This window comes from Scardinius erythrophthalmus (assembly GCF_964197995.2).
Source record: "Scardinius erythrophthalmus genome assembly, chromosome: 5".
NCBI classification, from domain to species: Eukaryota; Metazoa; Chordata; class Actinopteri; order Cypriniformes; family Leuciscidae; genus Scardinius; species Scardinius erythrophthalmus.
In genome coordinates this window covers 43,621,720-43,642,143 of record NC_138225.1, presented here as the reverse complement: position 1 = coordinate 43,642,143, position 20,424 = coordinate 43,621,720, and the positions used below count along the sequence as shown (strand labels likewise).

The window sequence follows — 20,424 nt, the reverse complement described above, 5'->3', positions numbered from 1 at the left end:
CTGAATCACCTGTGGCCCTTCCGTCCACCAACGAGCTAAGTGAGGTAGATACTGATCCGAATTCCTCAGATCAATTCTTTCCCTTACCCCAAAAAAATTGTGATTCCCCTGAATCACCTCTCGCTCGTACCAAAAAGCAAAACTCAGCCAATATGGTTCACGTTCACTCACAATTATCAAAATAATTTAACTGTCTCTTACCCTAGATGCTTTTACTGCCTCCGAGTTCTTTCTGAATCCAGTGGGTTCCTCCTGGCCCTGATAGCAGTTTTGGCTCTTCTCTCTCAATTCGGCGAGGTAAGACTAAAGCCTTTTGTGCTTTAGGGTGATCAGTCCGTCAATACGCTTTCTCAGGGCCAGAAGAAACCTCATGGTTCGCACTTCTGACACCAACTTGTTGAGGCAAAAACAATTAACTAACAAAATAGCATCAGGCATAAGAGACATCAGGATTCAAATTGTCCTTAAAAGATATTTATTCTTGCAAGAATGTTCCCAGTCCATCCACAGTCCAGCTGCAGGCGGAGTGAGACCCAGAGCAGAGGTTGGCCAGCATTTTTATAGTGTTATCTCTTGTCACCCTTAACAGCACAAGGAACAAAAGGGACCCCCCTTGACCCCTCCCCAGCACGGGAATCTCCTTACCTCTGAAATCTCACACACACACACCCTGCAGCTGTATCAATATCATAAAAGAAACTCAAAATACAGCCAAAGAACGCATGGCATTCGTTTGTTAAATCATTGAAAATAAAATACAAAGAAAAGATGAATTTTTCCACAACACCGACATGAGCCATTGGGATTTGAAACATCTGCCTAGAGATTAGGGATAGACGGCAGTAGTGTTTATCAGAGTCCAGATATGGCGGGACTATGGTTTTTAGGCCCTAGCTTGTCGCCTGAGGACGAAGACATAAACCTACAGCCACTGATAAACACAGTAGTTTCCTGCCAATTAAATAGGGACAGTTTTTCAGGCAGTTATGAACTATGTGTTTAAAATATTTTCCTTGGCAAGATACGTTCCCCTTTTCTCTTTTGTGTGATTGCAGGTGTTCCAGTGTGCCAGAGGATGAGCAAAGACATCCAATGTGTAGACTGCACTGCATTGGCCACTAAGCTAAAAATTTCTGAACATTCACAGAACACAACACTATCCGCCACTTCCAAAAGATCACAACTCCAAAATAAAATCTTCCAGAGGACTCAAGCATTCAAGAGGATGCACAGTTTCACCATGAACTCTTATCCTGTCGTTTTAAGTAATGGAGCCTGTATGCAGCATGTTGTATATATGATTAATGAAGTTTGTTTTGTGATCAAAAATGATCAGATGAGGGATTGAAAGATTATGTGTATTTTCAGTTAACTTTAGTAAGATGCATTTACATGGTTACTGTGCATTTAATCAACTCTGTCTGTGTCTGTAAAGGTGTGAACCAAATGGCCCACAGTCATATGGCCCACACAGACAAATGGCCCATAGAAACTGATGGGTGTGAAACCACATTGCTCAAGGTAGATTGTAGTATAGATCGATCTCCTGTGGGAGGTCCTAACAGTTTTCCTTTGTTTGTAGCCCTTTTGTCTTCATGTATAAAGTTCTGTCTCAGACACAGAACTTTGGTTTAAGATTGTTGAAGGGCGACATGCTAACATCGCTGCTGAAGGACTGCTACACTACAAACCTTCAATAAATTCTTCTCCCCACAAGAACTCTGGTCAAGCTTACTTATTTTATGTATTGGAGAAATCTAATACATTGGCGAGCCACCCAAACGACTGCCTGGCCAAATACACCAAAATCTAACACATTGTATCCATTTTGTTCTTAACTAATCATGAAAGTTACTATAAAGTGTCCTGAAACATTTAAACCACAGACTTTTTGAATGTTCAACTGAATGTATTGGTCTAAGAAATCTATTACACAATGAGTTGCAAAAAGAGTTTTAATGAAATACTCCTGAAGAGCCACACCTGAGGAGATTAAGTGTTTACACAAGTCATGCATACACCCATGTAATGAGCTATCAGATGTATTTATTGAGTGCCACAGAGAGCCAGCAGGATCTTTTCATAATCTCCACTCGTTTCCTTCTGTAAAAAACAAACACAGAAGCCACTTTTCATTCAGACATGCTGGTTTTAAATATGATGGATCTAAGAATGTGAAATTTTATTCAAAAGTTTTTCAGATCACCCATTATGAATTGCAGAGACTCACCAGCATGTCCTCCTGAAGGGTTTTGCCATACATCCTCTTGTACTCTTGAATGATTTTCAGCAGGTCAATTTCTGACCGGCTCACAATGATTCTAGTCAGTGTGTCAGTGTTGGTTCCCAGTCCCTACAAAGCAAGACCACATTACAGATACATTTGTCAATTATTCATAAAGTAGCAATAATCTGAGTCAAATTATTAGACAAACATCTTCGGAGGAGTTTGAAAGATAAGGAAATTCAAAATGGCAGATTTTATTTTATTTTATGCATTTATTTATTGGAAAAATGTAAAGCCATGGGATTCAGAGATTGGTTTGGTTTGAAATTAGTCTCTAGTCCATACAGCTCCGGAAATATAAGTAAACGTAAATGTATTGTCCCCCTTATTGTCAATTCTAACATTTAGCCTACAGCCTATTGTAGAATCCTTGCTCATGGTATGTCCATTTGCAATCTTAGATTTAAAAAAAAAAATACTAATTTTAAACTTGCTCTGACCAATTTGTGAAAGCATACATTTGTTTATTATAGTGATATCTAGAGCTGGACAAACTAATTAATTTTCCCACCAAGAGTCTGAAGCCCTGATGGACACACTTTAGACCAGATTCTGAAAGAAACAAAATTAATCAAATGTAAGTTCCATGAATTCCTCTGCAGCTTTACCTTCATAGCCAGTTGAAGCTTTTCTGCAAAGTAGGCAGGTTTGTTCCAAGCAGACTTCACTATAACATGAAGAAAAAAAAAAAAGACAGTGAGAACAGCTTTTGCAAGAACCTTTTTCAATTTAGAATATCTGTTGGATATTTGTATCTAATCTGAGTGCGAAGTTTGAGTGTGAGAAAGGAACCACCCTTAACACACATAGCTGAAAAAAAAAACCTGCTTTCGAACAGGTTTTTATGGCGCTGCCTTCATACAGATGGCCACTGAAGCATTTAACATTTAAAGAGAAACTACTCTTTCACAAAGCCAAATACACAGACTAAAATGAAGGCTTCTGTATATTTACCCAAGGTCATCAAGCAGTCTTCAAAGCTTCCATGCAGCTCACCCTCCAAATCTTCGGCCAAACCGTCTTTGCTCAACTGGCCATAATATTGTAAAACTGTAAATTTTAAACACTGTTAGTGCCTCAGGCTGGAGTACACCAGAATGGCGTTAAAAGTCAACTATCACTGAAGAAGAGTAATATTGCTTGACTTACTTTTGCCCAACTGAGCTTCACTCCTGTTTGTGAGGATGTCAATCAGAACAGAGCAAACAGTGCCAATCCTATTCTCTCCTGCCTCAAACAGAGCCTAAAACAACAACATAGCAAAGTCAGAGACAGTACCTACACTGTTTCAATTTATAATGCTTATTGCATATTGCAGATATTTACATAGTGCAAGTAAAGAATCTTTACCTTTGCATCACTCTTAGCCACTCCATCATCAATGTTACGGTCTTCACTTCTGGTAGCCTGAAGTTGTAAGATATTGATATAGTAATATATCATTACTAATACACAACATTATTTTCTTGTGCTGTTACAACAATTACACTGAACTATGTTTTGTACCTTGCAAAGGGCAACTAGGGTAGTCTCAAGATGTCCTTTAACTTCACATTTAATATCTTCCTCCAGCATCTCTCCATAGACTGTACAACAGAAAGAGGTTAGCAGCATAAACATACATCTGCTTGAGGAAAAACATGTTTTTATCTTTCTTGTTACCTTCTTTGAATGTATTCTTCAATGCTGTGATCTCCTTGTTTGATCTGGTCCCCAGAATTTCATTTAAGACAGCCTCATTTGTCCCGAGACCCTGATTATCAATACAATTTTAGTATTTAGATTTAAGTATTGGTATGTAGTACATTAAGTCTTTGAATAAAATCTACATTTTTAAATTAGATACATTTCAATAAGACTAGTAAGTTGTACCGTCATGGCTCTTTTCATTTCAAAAGCATCATACTCAGGCGGTGTCATCAGCAAAGCAAGGACCACCTCCTCAAAATCCGACTTCAGAGCTTTTTTCAGTGCATCTGCCAGAGGCTGAGGATTAATGATAAAACAAAAGCTATAAGCACAGAACAAAATTTCATCTGTGTTCCTCTAGCATGGATTTGACTTGGACATATACTGTAGATAAATGACTTGGCTCATTCATCTGCATTGTTTCATAAGTCAAGTTCAAGGGTTGATGGAAAACATAAATAAGTAACTGGATTCAAACAATTGCTGAATATTGAATTTAGTTGAATTTAGATTAATTGTATTCTTAGCTAAAAGATGTTGAAGGATGTGAATATGCTTACTTTTCCTGTACTCTGCTGATAAGCTGCTTTGATCTGTTGTCTTTGTGCATTGCTCCTCTTTGCTAGAACCTCCACAATGGTGGCTTCATCCACACCTTCATGAGAGGGAAAAAGGCCAAAATCACATCAGTTTATCATATTAAAAGCTGTTTATGATCATATTACAGAGTACTGGTGGATCTTGATATAATGCACATATAATAATAGGTATAATAATAATTGCACTTGATACCAAGTCTATAAATCACAGATACAGAAGAACAATAAAGCCAGATGCATAATAATACAAGTCCCAAGAGAGCTGTATATTGTGTAAAAGTATATTAGCATTCTTCCTGGTATGACATAATTGGTGGGGTGTGTCCTCCATTCATGCAACAATGCAAAAAATATGTAGGGTCTCATTCATTTGAATTTTTTACTTGATTTCTCTCAATACCTGCATCAGGAGCATGAGAACATGGTAAATTTGCATTTTGCAGTCAAATACTTTGTATTTAGCAGGATATCTCTACTTTACCTTTGGTCTCAATGGCTTTCTTTAATTTTGCAACATCATTCTGGGCATTGAAGTTTGGATCAGCCTTGACTGTTCCAAGGTATCCTGTCTCAACAGCAGGAGCAGCTTTAAAACCCTGAGATAAAACATAGCAACATGCAAGTACAAATAAGTAATGATGGGTTTCTTTTTAGGCAGATCTAGGTTAGTCATCACCTACAGGAAATGCTTTTACTTACTGTGTCATCATTAACTTGCTGGAATAATTTCTGGAAAAAGGCCATCTTGAGAGCTTTAAAGAAGCTATAAAGAACAAAGCAAATGCATAAGGATGAGCTTATGACCAGACATCGCAAACATTCCCTAGATATAGGTAAATCAAAATTCTCATATAAATTACATCAATCATCAATTGCTTAATTATAAACATTGCATAATTAAGTCATGTTGCACATTAATAATGATAATCTTTAGTAGAGGACATTCAGTTAAAAGCATTACAAAGACAACTCACTTGTTGCTCTGTGAAGTCTGTGAGAGCTGATCTGAAATGGGTAATTTTGAGAACAGAACCTGTATTTTTATTCCTTGTACACACCCACTGAAAAACTTTGGGCTGGGCAGAGGTGTTAGACCAGGTTGTTCTGGTTGTACCTGTCTGTAAGACTTGTGATAATCTATCATTTAATGGTTTGCTGTACTTTTCCAGTTGTAGTCTAAACCAGGGATGGGCAAACTCGGTCAAGGATGGCCACTGTCCTGCAGAGTTTGGCTCCATCCCCTGATAAAACTCACCTGCCTGTAATCCTGAAGACATTGATTAGCTGGTTCAGGTGTTTTTGATTAGGGTTGAAGCTAAACTCTGCAGGGACACTGGCCCTCCAGGACCGAGTTTGTCTATCCCTAAACCTAATCCAAAACACATAGGAAATGATGTTGTTCATTAGATGATGCTAGTTTATTAGTTTTATCAACTTGTGGAAATTTGTCTCTTTAATTATGACAGTAGACACACAGATAAGGTCAAGTAAGTGCTCCAGCCCTGAGTTCTCACATGGTAAAGAAACCAATATGTTCATCCTAGTGTAAAATACTGCCAGGATTTACAAAGTGATTTATTACAATAAAATATTAATAAGAGTTTAATTGTGATAAACTGTTGGATTACTACTGAGAAAATATCTAGGAATTGTATCTAGGAATATTATATTAAAAATTCATACTAACATTTACAGTGTGCACAATTGACATTTATTCCACATTTAAATGTAACACTTTTCATGAGCCAGCTATGGGGAGGATTAACTGGTGCTGACATACAGTAGACCATTTAATGAATGTTCACATAATCCAGTATGTAAGAGATGATTATTGAGTTCCACAGAGAGTCAGCAGAATCTTCTCATAATCTCCTCTTGTTTCCTTCTGTAAAACCAGAAAAAGGATTTAAATAGGACAGTTATTGTATTTAATAGGACAGCATGATGAAACAGGCAGTAATATACAATGAAAAAATAAATGTAGAAAGGGGCTTGATTGAATTAATTGGGAATAGATTCTGAAAAGTGACCATTTCTTTCCAGAACAGATGTGATTAAGAAAAAATTTGGTCTTATTTTTTTATTTATTTCATGTTGACTTTAAGCTAGTTGGTTAGAGCTTTTTAAAATTATGGAGACTTACCAGAATGTCCTCCTGAAGAGTTTTGCCATACATCCTCTTGTATTCTTGAATGATTTTCAGCAGGTCAATTTCTGAACGGCTCACAATGATTCTAGTCAGTGTGTCAGTGTTGGTTCCTAAACCCTAGAAATCCATAATTAGTTAAAGGGTCATGAAATGGAAAATCAAAATGTCCTTAATATTAATTTTTTTGTATTCCACCCTTCTGAAACACCAGGATTTGAAATCGGTACAATCATGACATTACGGTTTTCCTCTAGATGCCATACAGAAAGTTGTTCTGTCCTTGGTTGTGAACAAACTGCACTTCCAAAAACTGGACATAATGTAGCTACTCTTCCAAAAGAACAAAGTATTATGAATGCATGGATGAAGTTTATTTTCAACAAAGTGCCTGAGTGATTAAACAACAAAGTTCCCTTTCGTATAGTCAAACTTTGACGCCGCATCATGGAGTTTACGCTTTTGGGAGCGCCATAAGTGTATGAAGCACGTGTGACGAACACACCAATTTATTGGCTGACAACAGTCCATGGCGTCACAAGCGGAGCACCCGTAAGTCAAGGCAGTGGGCATTTACTTGTGTTTGAGATGTAACGCCCTTTGAAACTTACTGTTTTTAACAGAGAATGAAAATGAGGATGGAAAATACATTTCTTTACAAATATTTGAACTTTTTTGGCACAAAAAAACTTTGCTAACGTCATAAGCTAACCTAAAGAAACATTATATAAAGATCTGAAATGCATTTTTTGCCCCCTTTAAATTCATGTGAAAATACCTAAATAAAGAATGGCTGAGGATATCAAAAACATGTGTAGCATGTGCTAGTAATGGACGTGCTGGAATACGTTCCATACATTCCTTTGCAACTTTACCTTCATAGCCAGGTGGAGCTTTTCTGCAAACAAGGCAGGTTTGTTCCAAGCAGACTTCACTAAACATGAAAAATAAGAATGTTGTGAGGTTTGTTTGTAAGAGGCTGCTGTGTGTGCACAAACCGAATATGTGACATTGTACTGCTTGATTTAGTTTCTATTGTATCTTTGTACCTATCTTTGTGTGATAAAGTTTTGTGTGAAACTACTGTCTGGATCCACCCACAACATGCAGAGCTGGAAAAACAAGCTTCCTAAATAGTCTTTCGCCACTGAAGCATTTAACATGTCTAGAATCTCTTGCAAACACCCACACGTAAATACACACAACCTTAAATGTGCACTTGTTTCCTTACCCAGTGTCATCAGACATTCTTCAAGGTTTCCATGCAGCTCACTCTCAAGAACTTTGGCTAAACCCTTCTTGCTGTATTGGCCATAATACTGGAAAACTGCAAATACATTTTGAATAACAGTAATAGTGCCTAAAAAAAATAAAGTCATCTATCATAAGTGTTTCATATTCTTTTTTATAAGTGGTCTTCAACTTACTTTTGCACAGCTGAGATTCACTCCTGGATGTAAGGACATCAATCAGGACGGAGCAAACTGTGCCAATCCGATTCTCTCCTGCGTCAAACAGAGCCTGAGAAAACAATAAAGTGAGATGGGTAGAGCACATGCACACCAATATACTGGCACTTACATGACCTTACACACTGTCGGGATATTACAACCTATAATGCATACATCTACGTCCTATTTTACAATATGTGTTAACCTTGTTGTAAAGCCTGCTTGTGTGAACAACTTATGTTTTCCTGTCCACTGAACAAGAAAATCAACAAGGCAACAGAAAAGGTTATCTAGGTCAACTGAGAAATTTCAGCAAAGAGCTTGACCGTCAGGAATTCTGAGAAGGAGGACCCAGATGCAGAATAAGCAAGGGGTGTTATTTATTGACAACAATTAACTGCACAAGATAGGTGAGGTAGGAATACAGTCCAAACAATAGGGCAGGGCACACAACTGGAGAACAGGTAGGTCCAAGATGAGACAGCAAAGACGTGACGGCTAAAGATGGAGACAAGGCAGCGGCTCAGGAAATCAGAGGCTTGACGGTTGGTAATGAGACTGGATGTAGCACCAGACTAGCTGCCAGACCAGGAGAGTCAATGACCAGGGTGCAACAGGATGCGGGGCAGGAACCAACGCGAGACAAGACAAGACTGAACAGGCCAAGACAACAAGTAATAAAAGCAAAATAAAACTGATAATGAGAATACAGAAAAATAAAGAAAATAAATACTGTAATAATAGGATCTAGCAAAATAAATAAACAAAAGATCTAGGCTAGATATAAATAAATGAAACTTGCTAAAAGAATGTTAATTGTGTTTAAATATGCTAATGAGGCATAGTCTAATTAAATATGCACTAATTTGCATACATTTCCTGAACAAAAATCTGAACAATGGATGAAGTCAGGTTAAAAAATATTGTTTCATTTATTTGATATATTAGAGCCAAAGGTTATTACAGAGGGGATTTTGGATATCTCTATTTATCACTCCACAAATCAGAAAATACAGTCAACAGACAAAAATAATACAATTTTCACCATTTTTTTTGGAATAAAATGTTGTACAAAATCAGTAAAATTATATATGAACAAACCCCTATGTAAAAACCTTCATAATATAGATAAGAATAAAACGGTAAGGTTTGGTGTATGTAAGTGTTACTGAAGTGTAGATTTATGGCTCAATGTAGGAGGAAAAACTCATTTTGAGAAAACGTCCTTTAAAGATATATACTTTAATTGAAATCTACAGATGCAAATAGATAAAGTGCTCTAAAATGTACAGTTAAAAGTGTATTTTGGATGTTTTTTGTCCACTAGTCTGAAAAAACACTTTATGAGAAGCCCAAAATCTCAAAATTGACAGATGCGTAAAAAAAAATAAAAAAAAAACACTGCTTTTGCCTGTAGTTTCTCCCCTTAATAATCAAATCAAAAATAAGAGAAACCCAAAATAATACTTGGAAGAACTTGATCAAGATAAAGACCAGAACTTGACTAGACTTAATCAGGAACAAAGAAAAAAACTTTGCAGAGCACATGAGGAACAGGTGAACACAATTAGGCCAATGACCAGAGAAGGACTAAACAAGTGGGCGTATTAACGGGAAACAAGGAGGCGGGATGAGAGGAGTACATGGTCAACACAAACAGAGACAGAGCCATTTGCTCAAGCACAAGACAAACAAGGAAACATTAAACAAAGACAAAACAGACAAGATTGTCAGGACAGGTCAGGTCAGGGCAGGTCAGGGCAGGTCAGGAGGGGCTGATGACTCAAAAGGCAGCAGACAGGTCTAAAAAGAGAAACAGTCTTTTTGAAAAAGAGAAACAGGGTCCTCCTCTCTTCGGGACATTGTTGTCCTCCTCTCCTGAATATGTCACTGTTTCTCTTTTTAGACCTGTCTGCTGCCTTTTGAGTCATCAGACCCTCCTGCCCTGCCCTGACCTGACAATCTTGTCTGTTTTGTCTTTGTTTAATGTTTCTTTGTTTGTTTTGTAACAGCATTGTTCAGCTTGTATCTCACCCTCCACTCAGCACAGGTACAGCAGGGTTCAACAATGGTAATGGCAGCTAAGTCGGCCAAGAAATGACTGGTCGCATATGAAATATTTAAATCAGTTAAACCTCACTGCCCACATCTCAACAACTGCCAGTTCATGAAGATTCCCATTGTGTATTGGCATTGATGGTTACATGAACAATCAGAATCAATCAGCATCAAACTGCTAGAATTAAATTTTAGGGCTGTACCCGAGGTAAAGGCCACAGTCCCGGCTCCAGGACAAACTACTTGGGGGGGCTTTTACAATTCCTAGGTGGGCTTGCGTGAAAACTAAAAACTGACCGATGACAGCTGAATCTACTCAACATGTGCTGATAACGTATATAGGCCTAACCTTAATTTATTTTCTTAATATTTCTCTTGTGGCCCACCGTGAAAAAAATGAGAATTATTTCATGTTAAACACGTTGAGTGAAAAATGAGGACTAATATAAAATCTTCATCGCTGCGCGTCGGTTATGCAGTGATGCGCTATGATATTATTGCGGGGCTAATTAATTGTAATATTGATTTGATAATAAAAGTAGCCTAATAATAATAATTGTAGCAAACCTTATGTTTGATTGTGTATATGATGCATTAATTCTGGATGTGCTGGCGCTTGTTCTATGTGTGTGTGCAATGCATTTTCCCCTCGGGGCTTGTGTAGAAAGGCAATTAAGGTCATGCATTGCGTACTTGGGGTGTTGCGGTCTTCGGGTTTTCCTCTCACATGTGTGTGAGACGTTTAATAGCTTAAAGTAAAGAACAGCTCAGGCAGTTCTCGTTTATTGTTATCTTATTCATAAAGTGTTTAGGCGAACCCTGCACGAACGCTCAGTCACATAATCATCATTCAGATCACCGCAAGGGGGGGCTTGAGATCATCTTAGGGGGGCTAAGCCCCCCCAAGCCCCCCTTGACGCCGGGCCTGAAAGGCCACCCGACACCCCTCTAACTCGATCACTAGTGTCAACCACGCATGTATGAGCCTCTGTTTACCATATTTGATGTGCATAAGAAAATAGTCTTCAAAAACAAAACGTACTTTTCAAGCAAAATAAAATTGTAAGGAGTAAAAAGTACCTTTTCCCCTTCCAAAATGTAATGTAAAGTATTCAGTTGAGTATAGTGCAAATACCTCAAAATACTTAAGTACAGTAAACAAGAAAAATTAGTTTACACTACTTAAAAAGTAGTTTACACCCCTTCTTGTCCAAATGCACTTCACTTATCCATTAACTCTACCTAAGGCTTAATAAAGGCTATTATTTAACAGTAATAAATAACTATTCTGGTTTACTATCGAAAGTCAGTATTATAACACTGCTAAAATTATTGTCTCCTCTGTATCCATTGCTTTTGTTATCAAGAGATGCTTTGGATACGTGCTAAATGAATAAATCTAAATACATTAATAATCACCCTCTTTTTAAGTAGTTCCAGATGCTTTTTCACATTAATCTTGATTGGCAATAAAACAATCTGTAGAGTTCATAGCCTTAAACTGAACCAACCAGCTTCAAAATGAATCACAACACAACATTTGATATGAAGCAAAAAAAAATGTAAGTAAAAAACACAAAACATATTGTACATATTGTACACTGTGTAAAATTTAGGATTGATTATAAGGAGAAAATGCAATTATGCTACAATGTTTCAATCATATAGAATTCAATTGCCGAAGCACATACGATGTGAAAGCAACACATTTGCTAGTACCTGTAACTTGTAATTTTATGTTTTAATCACAGATGGCAATAGAGAGGCCAAAGTTCCGTAGTGCACTTTTTGAAATCTAAGTGTCAATATTAACTTCTTGTATAAAAGTAAAAAAAAAAAAAAAAAAAAAAAAACCCTATTTAAAATTAAAATATTACGAAGTAATATCACTCATAACTGTGTTGTGTTGTTTGATGTTGCCTAATTCAAATGACACTAACTTGTAGCCTCTTAAGAGGAATACACTATAGTGTATAGCAACAATGAATGAGATACTTCCAGATGCCTACCAACCAATCCAAATTCAGAACAGGTTACATGGAAATGATTTATACCCAGACAAATTAGCATATACAAATAAATCAGTTCATGTGATCAGAGTTGTTACAATGTTGCAGTGGAATCAGCCACAGTACCTTTGCATCACTCTTTGCAAGCCCATCATCAATTTTATAGTCTTCACTCCTGGTGGCCTGAAGTTATGAGATATTAATTTAGCACATATAACAGATTTAGCTTTCTTATCGTGTAACATAAATACATTAAACACTGTTATTTTTGTACCTTGCAAAGAGCAAGCAGGGCAGCTTCGAGATGTCCACTAAATTCACTTTTAACATCTTCCTCCAGCGTCTTTCCATAGACTATACAATAGAAAGAGGTTCACAGCTACATACACATCTGCATTCATAAAATACTTGCATGTATTTGGATCTGTGTTGTCACCTTCTTTGAAAGTATTTTTCATTGCTGTGATCTCCTTGTTTGATCTGGTCCCAAGAATTTCACTTAAGACAGCCTCGTTTGTCCCAAGACCCTGATTATCAGTTACATTTTAATAGAAACATATGCTTTTTAAAACATATGGAAATATTATGAGACAACATTTTTAAATAGTTTTACTTTTTTTTTTTTTTTTTTTACAGAATAAGAATTATTGAAGAAAAAAAATATAACATTGTACCTTCATGGCTCTATTTAGATTTAAGTATTGGTATGTAGTACATTAAGTCTTTGAATAAAATCTACATTTTTAAATTAGATATATTTCAATAAGACTAGTAAGTTGTACCGTCATGGCTCTTTTCATTTCAAAAGCATCATACTCAGGCGGTGTCATCAGCAAAGCAAGGACCACCTCCTCAAAATCCGACTTCAGAGCTTTTTTCAGTGCATCTGCCAGAGGCTGAATCATAAAAATAAAAGAAATATATATAAAAGTTATTTACATAAAACATTACAATTTTCTTTTACAGTCTAGACCAAGGTTAAGATCAAGGCACACAAAAGATATTTTGAATGTTAAATTGTATCCTGGGCCTTGTATTTTTATGCCCACTCTAAAAAATGATTGGTTGACTTTTTTTAAATGTAAAATTAAATTAAAAAAAAAAAAAAAAAATGAAATGAGAATAAAAATGCCTAGCCTTTAACATAAACTGCACAGTTTCCTGAAAACTTTAATTTAATAATTTGGCAAAGTCATGAGTCTGGTCTCTTTAGATTCCTTGGGTCATACAGAATACAATACTCAGTGTTCCAAGGTCAGACATACTGCCTGCCAGCCTATCTATTTATTTATTTATTTATTTGTAAAATGCTGTATTTCATGCACTGAAAAAAAAAAAGACCTAAGATTACCATAAAAGGTTGGTGCAAGTGCCACCTGCTGGTAAAATGTTGTAAATTTTATCTAAATTGGCTTATTACCTTTTAAACAACTGTTCTGGCACAATCATATATCATAAAAAAACTGGCACAGAACATGAATCGTGTTTAATGCAGTTTATGATGTGCTAAATTAAAGTTCATATTTCAATTAAAAATAACTGAGAACTATGAAAGGACAACCTCAGCATGTTACATATGCCTCCATCCATTCCTCCAATCTCACATTTACATGCCAGACCATCTTTACAGAAAAATAGGCCAAAGACAAATGTAAATGGAGGATGTGAAAATGCTTACTTTTCCTGTGCTCTGCTGATAAGCTGCTTTGACCTGTTGTCTTTGTGCATTGCTCCTCTTTGCTAGAACCTCCACAATGGTGGCTTCATCCACACCTTCATGAGAGGACAGACCAAAATCAAAAATGAGCAGCTTTGTCAATGCATTTGATCTTGGTGGACTAGATCTGCACACTGTTGGGCTGTTGATTATTGCTGCATGAATAGAGACGTGCAGGGATGACATCAAAACCCAGAAGACTAATTCACCACTGGTTCCCTTGAAATGGGGATTTATAAATAGTGATTTTTATTTTATTTGATTTTTTTATGAGTTTGTGAGTTTAAGGTCAGTGGTAAACAAAACTTGATGTAAATTACACACCCCTTATCGAAAACGTAACTTTTGAAGCTGTTATTGTTAATAGTCAAGAGTTTGGCATATTGTTGAATGATTAATGCTGCCGTTATATTTGAATGCCTATTTCTGTCATGAAACTCTAGATGATGGGTGCTGATGATATTTACAGTGTTAACTACTTGACACAAACTGATTGGTTCATGTCGCATCTTCAGCCAATCAGCTTGCTTGCTCAACAGTTAAATTGCTGGTTACCATAGCAGCTTGCTAAAGGTGAAAAAAAAAGTGAATAAAGAAGTTGTCTTTATCCGAGGGTTTTATTCCAATATTCCTACAGTTTTCTTAGGATTGAAACCCAGAGAACACCCAAAAGCAAATATTATATTATTTATATATATATATATAAAAAAAGAATAAAAAAAGACAAGAGCATTTTGGACTGTGAGTGTGTCTAGTTTTCATTGTAGAACAAATGTTCAAGTATGTTTACCACAGACCTTATTTTACTCATAAAATAATAATAAGAAAAATTAGTCGAATTAGTCTTCCTTTTGAAATCATCCCAGCACCACTCTACAGGCATACATAAATCCAGTAGCAGATCTAGACAGGTGGAGCTGAGGGAAGTGTGGGGGTTTCATTGGAACTCTGATAGCATGTTTCAGGACCAGCTTACAGCAAAAACCAAACCAGACTATTTAAATGTTGAGCAGACAAGCTCATTGGCTGCAGAATTAGAATAGGCTGTGCTAGTAAATGATGTGATTGATAGCAGATTGCATTAGCCTGCTCCATTAAGAGTTTCAAGACTGAATTCGATATTTAATCTGGTGTTGTTGTTTCTATTAAAAAACAAAACAAAACAACACAAACATTTCAATTAATTGGACATGGTCACTAAATGTTCTAAAAAAATCAAATTTAATTTGATTTTGAGTTGAATGCAACATTTTTCGTATAAAATAAGTGATACTTCACTTGACTGTATAGGTTATTTTTGTATCTGATTGTGTTGATATACACTAAGTAAACAAAAAATAGAGAAAAACATATTTTGTGAAAATGAAAGCGGAACACCAAAAACATATGAACATTCTGAATAATTATAGATTAATACAGAGTCATACAAAATAATTCCTTGGAACATAAACATTTATTTTTGTCATGCAGCCTGTTTTGTCCCAGTGCACATGAATTAGTGTCATGTAGCCATGTGGCTCTTTGCTTTTCAACTATGTATTTGTATGAATGCATTCTAAGAACGTTTTTCAGGTATTGCATGGGTGTGTCCTCCACACCTTTTCTAAAATAAACAACATAACACTTGAATACATATACATAAAATATATCTAGCTGAAAATGAACAATGTTTTTCATTCCTTTGTCGAAACACACATTCCTATAGCTGGTATCAGGGACATGAGATCATTGTACATGTTTAACGTTGAATTTATTATAATAATACACACACACACAAAAAAAGAAAATCTGTAGAAAACCAGAAAAGGTACATATAATTTTCTGCCAGGACATTATCCATTAAGTTCATGGACCTTTAACCCTAAAACACAATGCAATGTGTAATTCTAAATACACATAAAATCACCTGAGAAAAATCAAACCTTTAAAGCTGCAGTCCGTAACTTGTTTGGGTTAAAAATGATCCAAAATCAATTTTTGAGCAAATACATAGGCCTAACCAGCCAGTGTTCAAAACTATCTGCTTGCCTTAGCTCGATTCAAAATGGTAAGCTTTTAATAATGTTTTTAATTCCAGTGGTACTGGTGGATTTCCGCAGGAAATTCGAGCATGTCTTTTCGTCATTACGTCACATCTGTACACATAAAGAAGGAGTCTCGGCTAGTAGGCTATGTTGCGTGTGAGGATGTTGTAGGTGGAGATTTATAGCCTTTTCTCACAGCCCTTGATATAATTAAACTTATCAATTTGATGGCGGATCCAGAAAGGTTCAAACGACAATCACCAGTAACAACTGGAGATTCACCCTGGACTTCGGAGTGGCTACGGAAAAAAAGAGACTGCAACCGGGCCCATGTGAAACCAAGGATAAAAATCAGAAGGGCATTAAATGTAGTCACGCAATGCTGATGTTGTTAACATTAACAATTTGAGAACAAAGTATTTGCACGGTTTGATGTGATATGATAGTTAGATCATTAGATTTAATCAAATCGATTTACTGCAATGCTTTTTTCACCTTAGTTGGTCAGAACAGTTACTTACTTAGTTGTAACTTGTTCAGATGATATTTTGTTGGTCATACTACCAAAAAGTAGAATCTGTGATTGCGAATGACAGTATCCACACCGGCGCGGTGTCTCATCAATCACAAGTTCAGTATGGCGTACCACAAGGCTCAGTACTAGGACCTAATTATTGGACAAAAAACTTCCTCACGTAATAACCTAGAATACTGTCTAACACTTGATGACTGCTATGTTAAGTCTTTGTCGTCGGTTAGGAACCTGGGTGTGCTCTTTGATACCAATCTTTCATTTGAAAGTCACGTGTCTAGTATCTGTAAAACTGCATTTTTCCATCTTAAAAATATATCTAAATTACGTCATATGCTCTCATTGACAAATGCGGAACAATTAGTTCATGCTTTCATGACCTCAAGGCTAGATTATTGTAATGCCCTACTGGGTGGTTGCCCTGCACGCTTAATAAACAAACTACAGCTAGTTCAAAACGCAGCAGCTCGAGTTCTTACCAGAACCAGGAAGTATGACCATATTAGCCCAGTTCTGTCAAAACTGCATTGGCTCCCTATTAAACATTGCATCGATTTTAAAATATTGCTGATGACTTACAAAGCACTAAATGGTTTAGCTCCGCAGTACTTGAGCGAGCTCTTAACGCATTATAGTCCTTCACGTCTATTGCGATCTCAAAATTCCGACCAGTTGATAATACCTAGAATATCAAAATCGACTGCTGGCGGTAGATCCTTTTCCTATTTAGCACCAAAACTTTGGAACAATCTTCCTAACATTGTCCGGGAAGCAAACACACTCTGTCAGTTCAAAGCTAGATTAAAGACACATCTCTTTGACATAGCATTCACATAATACATTATAGACTTCTATAATTCAGTGTTAGGCTGCATAGATTAGGTCAGATGGAACCGGGAACACTTCCCATAAATCCTGATGTACTCGTTACATCATAGGAAGAATGGCATCTACGCTAATTTTAGTGTCTTTGTTTATCCCGAGGTCTTTCCGCAGCCTGCCGGATCCAGGCCGTATCCAGATCTGACAAAGGACCTTCGCCTGGACCCGATGACAACGCAGTGCTGAAGTGCCAACTAGTCTCTCCGTATGGAGGATCCCTTTCCCACTCTACAGATAAAGCGTTGTCGGGAAAACTCAATTTGCGTATCTACCCCGAATTGATAAAATAAAATAAAATTCTGAATCAAAACTATAAGGAAACACCAGTAATTTGTTTAGGCTTGGTTTGTAGGGAATAACAAACCTGCACACATATATTCAAACGCACATAACTACCAATTCTTAATGCGCATGTGAACGCCATCAGCGTTCCTCACAGGTTCGCGTTTAAAGTCTGTGTAGAGGGAATGGTGTATTCTTGGCGGCCCCTAATTTAATAACAAATGATCGTTGCGACGGAAGCGAATCAATCAAAACTAACTTTAGCTGGAAAATAACTTTATTAAAGAACCGCTATAAAGCCAAAACATTCTCTGTTACCTAAAATTATAGCCTACGTTTATCTCTTTAAAGCTGCTTTGAAACAATCTACATTGTTAAAAGCGCTATATAAATGAAGATGACTGACAGCCGCACATTCTCCTCAAAACATTGGATTCATCCGTGCTGTGCCGTGCCAAAACACAAACCACATAAAGTTGATAATTCCGTGAATAACTACAATTCCAGATTTCGAACAGAGATGGCGACAAAGAGGAAAAACTATGGACTGCAGCTTTAAGTAAACTTCCTTCAGAAAATTCCTGGTATTCAAATACCAACTTTGAGTGTATTTACCTTTGGTTTCAATGGCTGTCTTCAATTTTGCAGCATCATTTTCAGCATTAAAGTTTGGATCAGCCTTGACTGTTCCAAAGTATGCTGTCTCCATAGGAGCTCCTTTAGAACCCTGTGATAAAACATATAGCAAATGCTAAAATATCAGATCATGGACTAATTATTAATATAAGTAATGAAGTTGAGATGTATTTAATGTGTGTTGGCATACAAAACATTGATTATGTATATATTCTGAACTTACCTTGCTACTATCATCATTAGTAATTTTCTGGAGAAATTGTTTGAAGAATGCCATCCTTTAAAACCTTTGTACCTATAAGAAGCTAAAAAGAAATGCAAGGTTGCACTTGAACAGTTATAATATTTTTAAATCATTGATCCATTGTCAAATGTCTTCAAAGAGCTTTTTTAAGATAAGTTATTCAAAAGGACTGTTAAACACATTTACAATGATATCTCACCTGTTCCACTGTGAAGTGAGAGCTGGACTGAAATGGGTTATTTCAGGAACATAATCGTGCCTTTTATTCTTTTGGCTGCGTGGAGGAGTTAGACCAGGTTGTTCTGGTTGTACCTGTCTGTACTACTCTGTAGTCATTTAATATATTTGCTGCACTCACCTCAAACTGAATTTGTGGATTGTGTAAGATAAACTGACATGCAATACAAAGCCTAAACATAAAACATGTACATGAAACATTGTTCACTAGATTTTGCACAAGACTGTGCACATACTTTAGTTTATACTATTAGTTTTCATTTTCTTCTATTTTAATCATATTATTTGTTCACAATTATAGGAGCATAAGTGATAGTTCATCCAAAAATGAAAATTCTGTTAGCTTTTACTCACTCTAATGTTGTTCAAAACCCCCATAACTTATGTGGAAGGCAAATGGGAAAGAGCACAGTGAATATTCTTCAAAATTTCGGTTTGCACAAACCCTATATGGGATGACTTTTTATTTTTTGGGAGCTTGGGGGTCCCTAATAATATATCCATCATAAAATGTGAGACGCCACCACAAAGTCGTAATTACGAGTGGGAAGCAATGGCGGAAGCAAATAGTTTTCAATCACGATAAATGCATTTCTGAATGCTGACAGTACAATGTAGATTGTACGCATTGTGTGTATTGTTAATCAATAAGTGAGATAAAGTTTGCCAGAAAACACTACTCATTTAGCCAGTTTATGAGCTGATAGGCATGAGTGACCAAACTACAATTCCCATCATTCTCTGTGGCAGTATAATAATAATAATAAAAATAACAATAACAACAACAACAACAACAACAATAAAACATAAATGACACATATAATGTGCATTCTTTGAGTTTTCCGAACTTATAAAAACAAACGTCCCAAGAGAACTTGAATGCACCATATGGTCCTAACCCTATGATATTGCCTGAACAAAAGTAGTTTAACTGCACAGTGTTTCCCTAAGGCAACAAAAAAAAAAAAGTATATGAATAAAACCAAGTATATGAAAAAGTAAATGAATAAAACCAAAATAAATCTTTAAACAATCAAACATACTTCTTGATGCACATGCATATATTTTTTTTAATATAAAGTTATTTAAACTTAAACATGTTAAAAAGTTATATTTATCTTACTAATTGGTTGCACCGTGTATCATGTGACTGCGTCATTAAAGGACTGTGCCACCCCCAAACAAAAGGTCACACCCACTTCAGCCCCTCATTTCATTGAACATGTCAGGTGATATTATATATCAAAAAAAAAAAAAAAAAAAAAAAAATATATATATATATATATATATATATATATATATATATATATATATATATATATATATATATATATATATATATATATATATATATATATATATAAAGGGGCGGTGTGAGGTCCAAAAAGGTAGTTTGTTGCCTGAGGGCAACACCATGGCATAGAGGGTTAATTTTACAGTACAATCACTAATGTGTACTTACAGTGTACTTACCTAAGAAAGTGCAAGACTTGATTTTTCTGCTAAGACAAAAGCTGAGATGAAACCCCCTGCAATAAAGTAATAAAACACCCTGGAGAGAAGATCTCAAAGAAAGAGCACATGACATCGCCTTGATCGCCTTTGTCCATCTGAGACGTGTCTCTCTGTAG

The 20,424-nt window shown here is 36.2% G+C and overlaps 2 protein-coding genes across 2 annotated transcripts; both read right to left on the bottom strand.

Moving 5' to 3' along the window:
• Positions 1 to 1,893: 1,893 nt before the first annotated feature.
• Positions 1,894 to 5,910, bottom strand: LOC308690973 (annexin A1-like). Its single transcript, XM_081365778.1, has 14 exons — positions 5,690 to 5,910; positions 5,550 to 5,580; positions 5,275 to 5,338; positions 5,057 to 5,171; positions 4,537 to 4,631; positions 4,160 to 4,273; positions 3,950 to 4,040; positions 3,794 to 3,873; positions 3,638 to 3,694; positions 3,437 to 3,530; positions 3,242 to 3,337; positions 2,896 to 2,954; positions 2,231 to 2,353; positions 1,894 to 2,103 (listed from the first exon to the last, which is right to left on the bottom strand). The coding sequence occupies exons 1-14, from the start codon at positions 5,850 to 5,852 to the stop codon at positions 2,047 to 2,049; spliced, it is 1,239 nt and encodes a 412-aa protein (XP_081221904.1). The 5' UTR covers positions 5,853 to 5,910; the 3' UTR covers positions 1,894 to 2,046.
• A 357-nt stretch (positions 5,911 to 6,267) lies between these two features.
• On the bottom strand, positions 6,268 to 18,783 carry LOC308690974 (annexin A1-like). Its single transcript, XM_081365779.1, has 13 exons — positions 18,756 to 18,783; positions 18,536 to 18,617; positions 18,292 to 18,403; positions 13,918 to 14,012; positions 13,022 to 13,135; positions 12,676 to 12,766; positions 12,514 to 12,593; positions 12,366 to 12,422; positions 8,149 to 8,242; positions 7,953 to 8,048; positions 7,597 to 7,655; positions 6,719 to 6,841; positions 6,268 to 6,460 (listed from the first exon to the last, which is right to left on the bottom strand). Exons 2-13 carry the CDS (start codon positions 18,587 to 18,589, stop codon positions 6,404 to 6,406), a joined length of 1,032 nt encoding a protein of 343 aa, XP_081221905.1. The 5' UTR covers positions 18,590 to 18,617; positions 18,756 to 18,783; the 3' UTR covers positions 6,268 to 6,403.
• Between the last annotated feature and the right edge of the window lie 1,641 nt (positions 18,784 to 20,424).

Coding starts and splice junctions, on each gene's coding strand:
- LOC308690973 (XM_081365778.1), bottom strand. CDS start 5,852: ATGTCTTCAGGATTACAGGCAGGTGAGTTTTATCAGGGGATGGAGCCA. Junction 4,041..4,159: donor AAATGAAAAGAGCCATGACG/GTACAACTTACT, acceptor ATTGATAATCAG/GGTCTCGGGACAAATGAGGC. Junction 3,874..3,949: donor GAAGAATACATTCAAAGAAG/GTAACAAGAAAG, acceptor TCTGTTGTACAG/TCTATGGAGAGATGCTGGAG.
- LOC308690974 (XM_081365779.1), bottom strand. CDS start 18,589: ATGGCATTCTTCAAACAATTTCTCCAGAAAATTACTAATGATGATAGT. Junction 8,049..8,148: donor TGAATCTCAGCTGTGCAAAA/GTAAGTTGAAGA, acceptor ATGTATTTGCAG/TTTTCCAGTATTATGGCCAA. Junction 6,461..6,718: donor CTCTTCAGGAGGACATTCTG/GTAAGTCTCCAT, acceptor CTGGTTTTACAG/AAGGAAACAAGAGGAGATTA.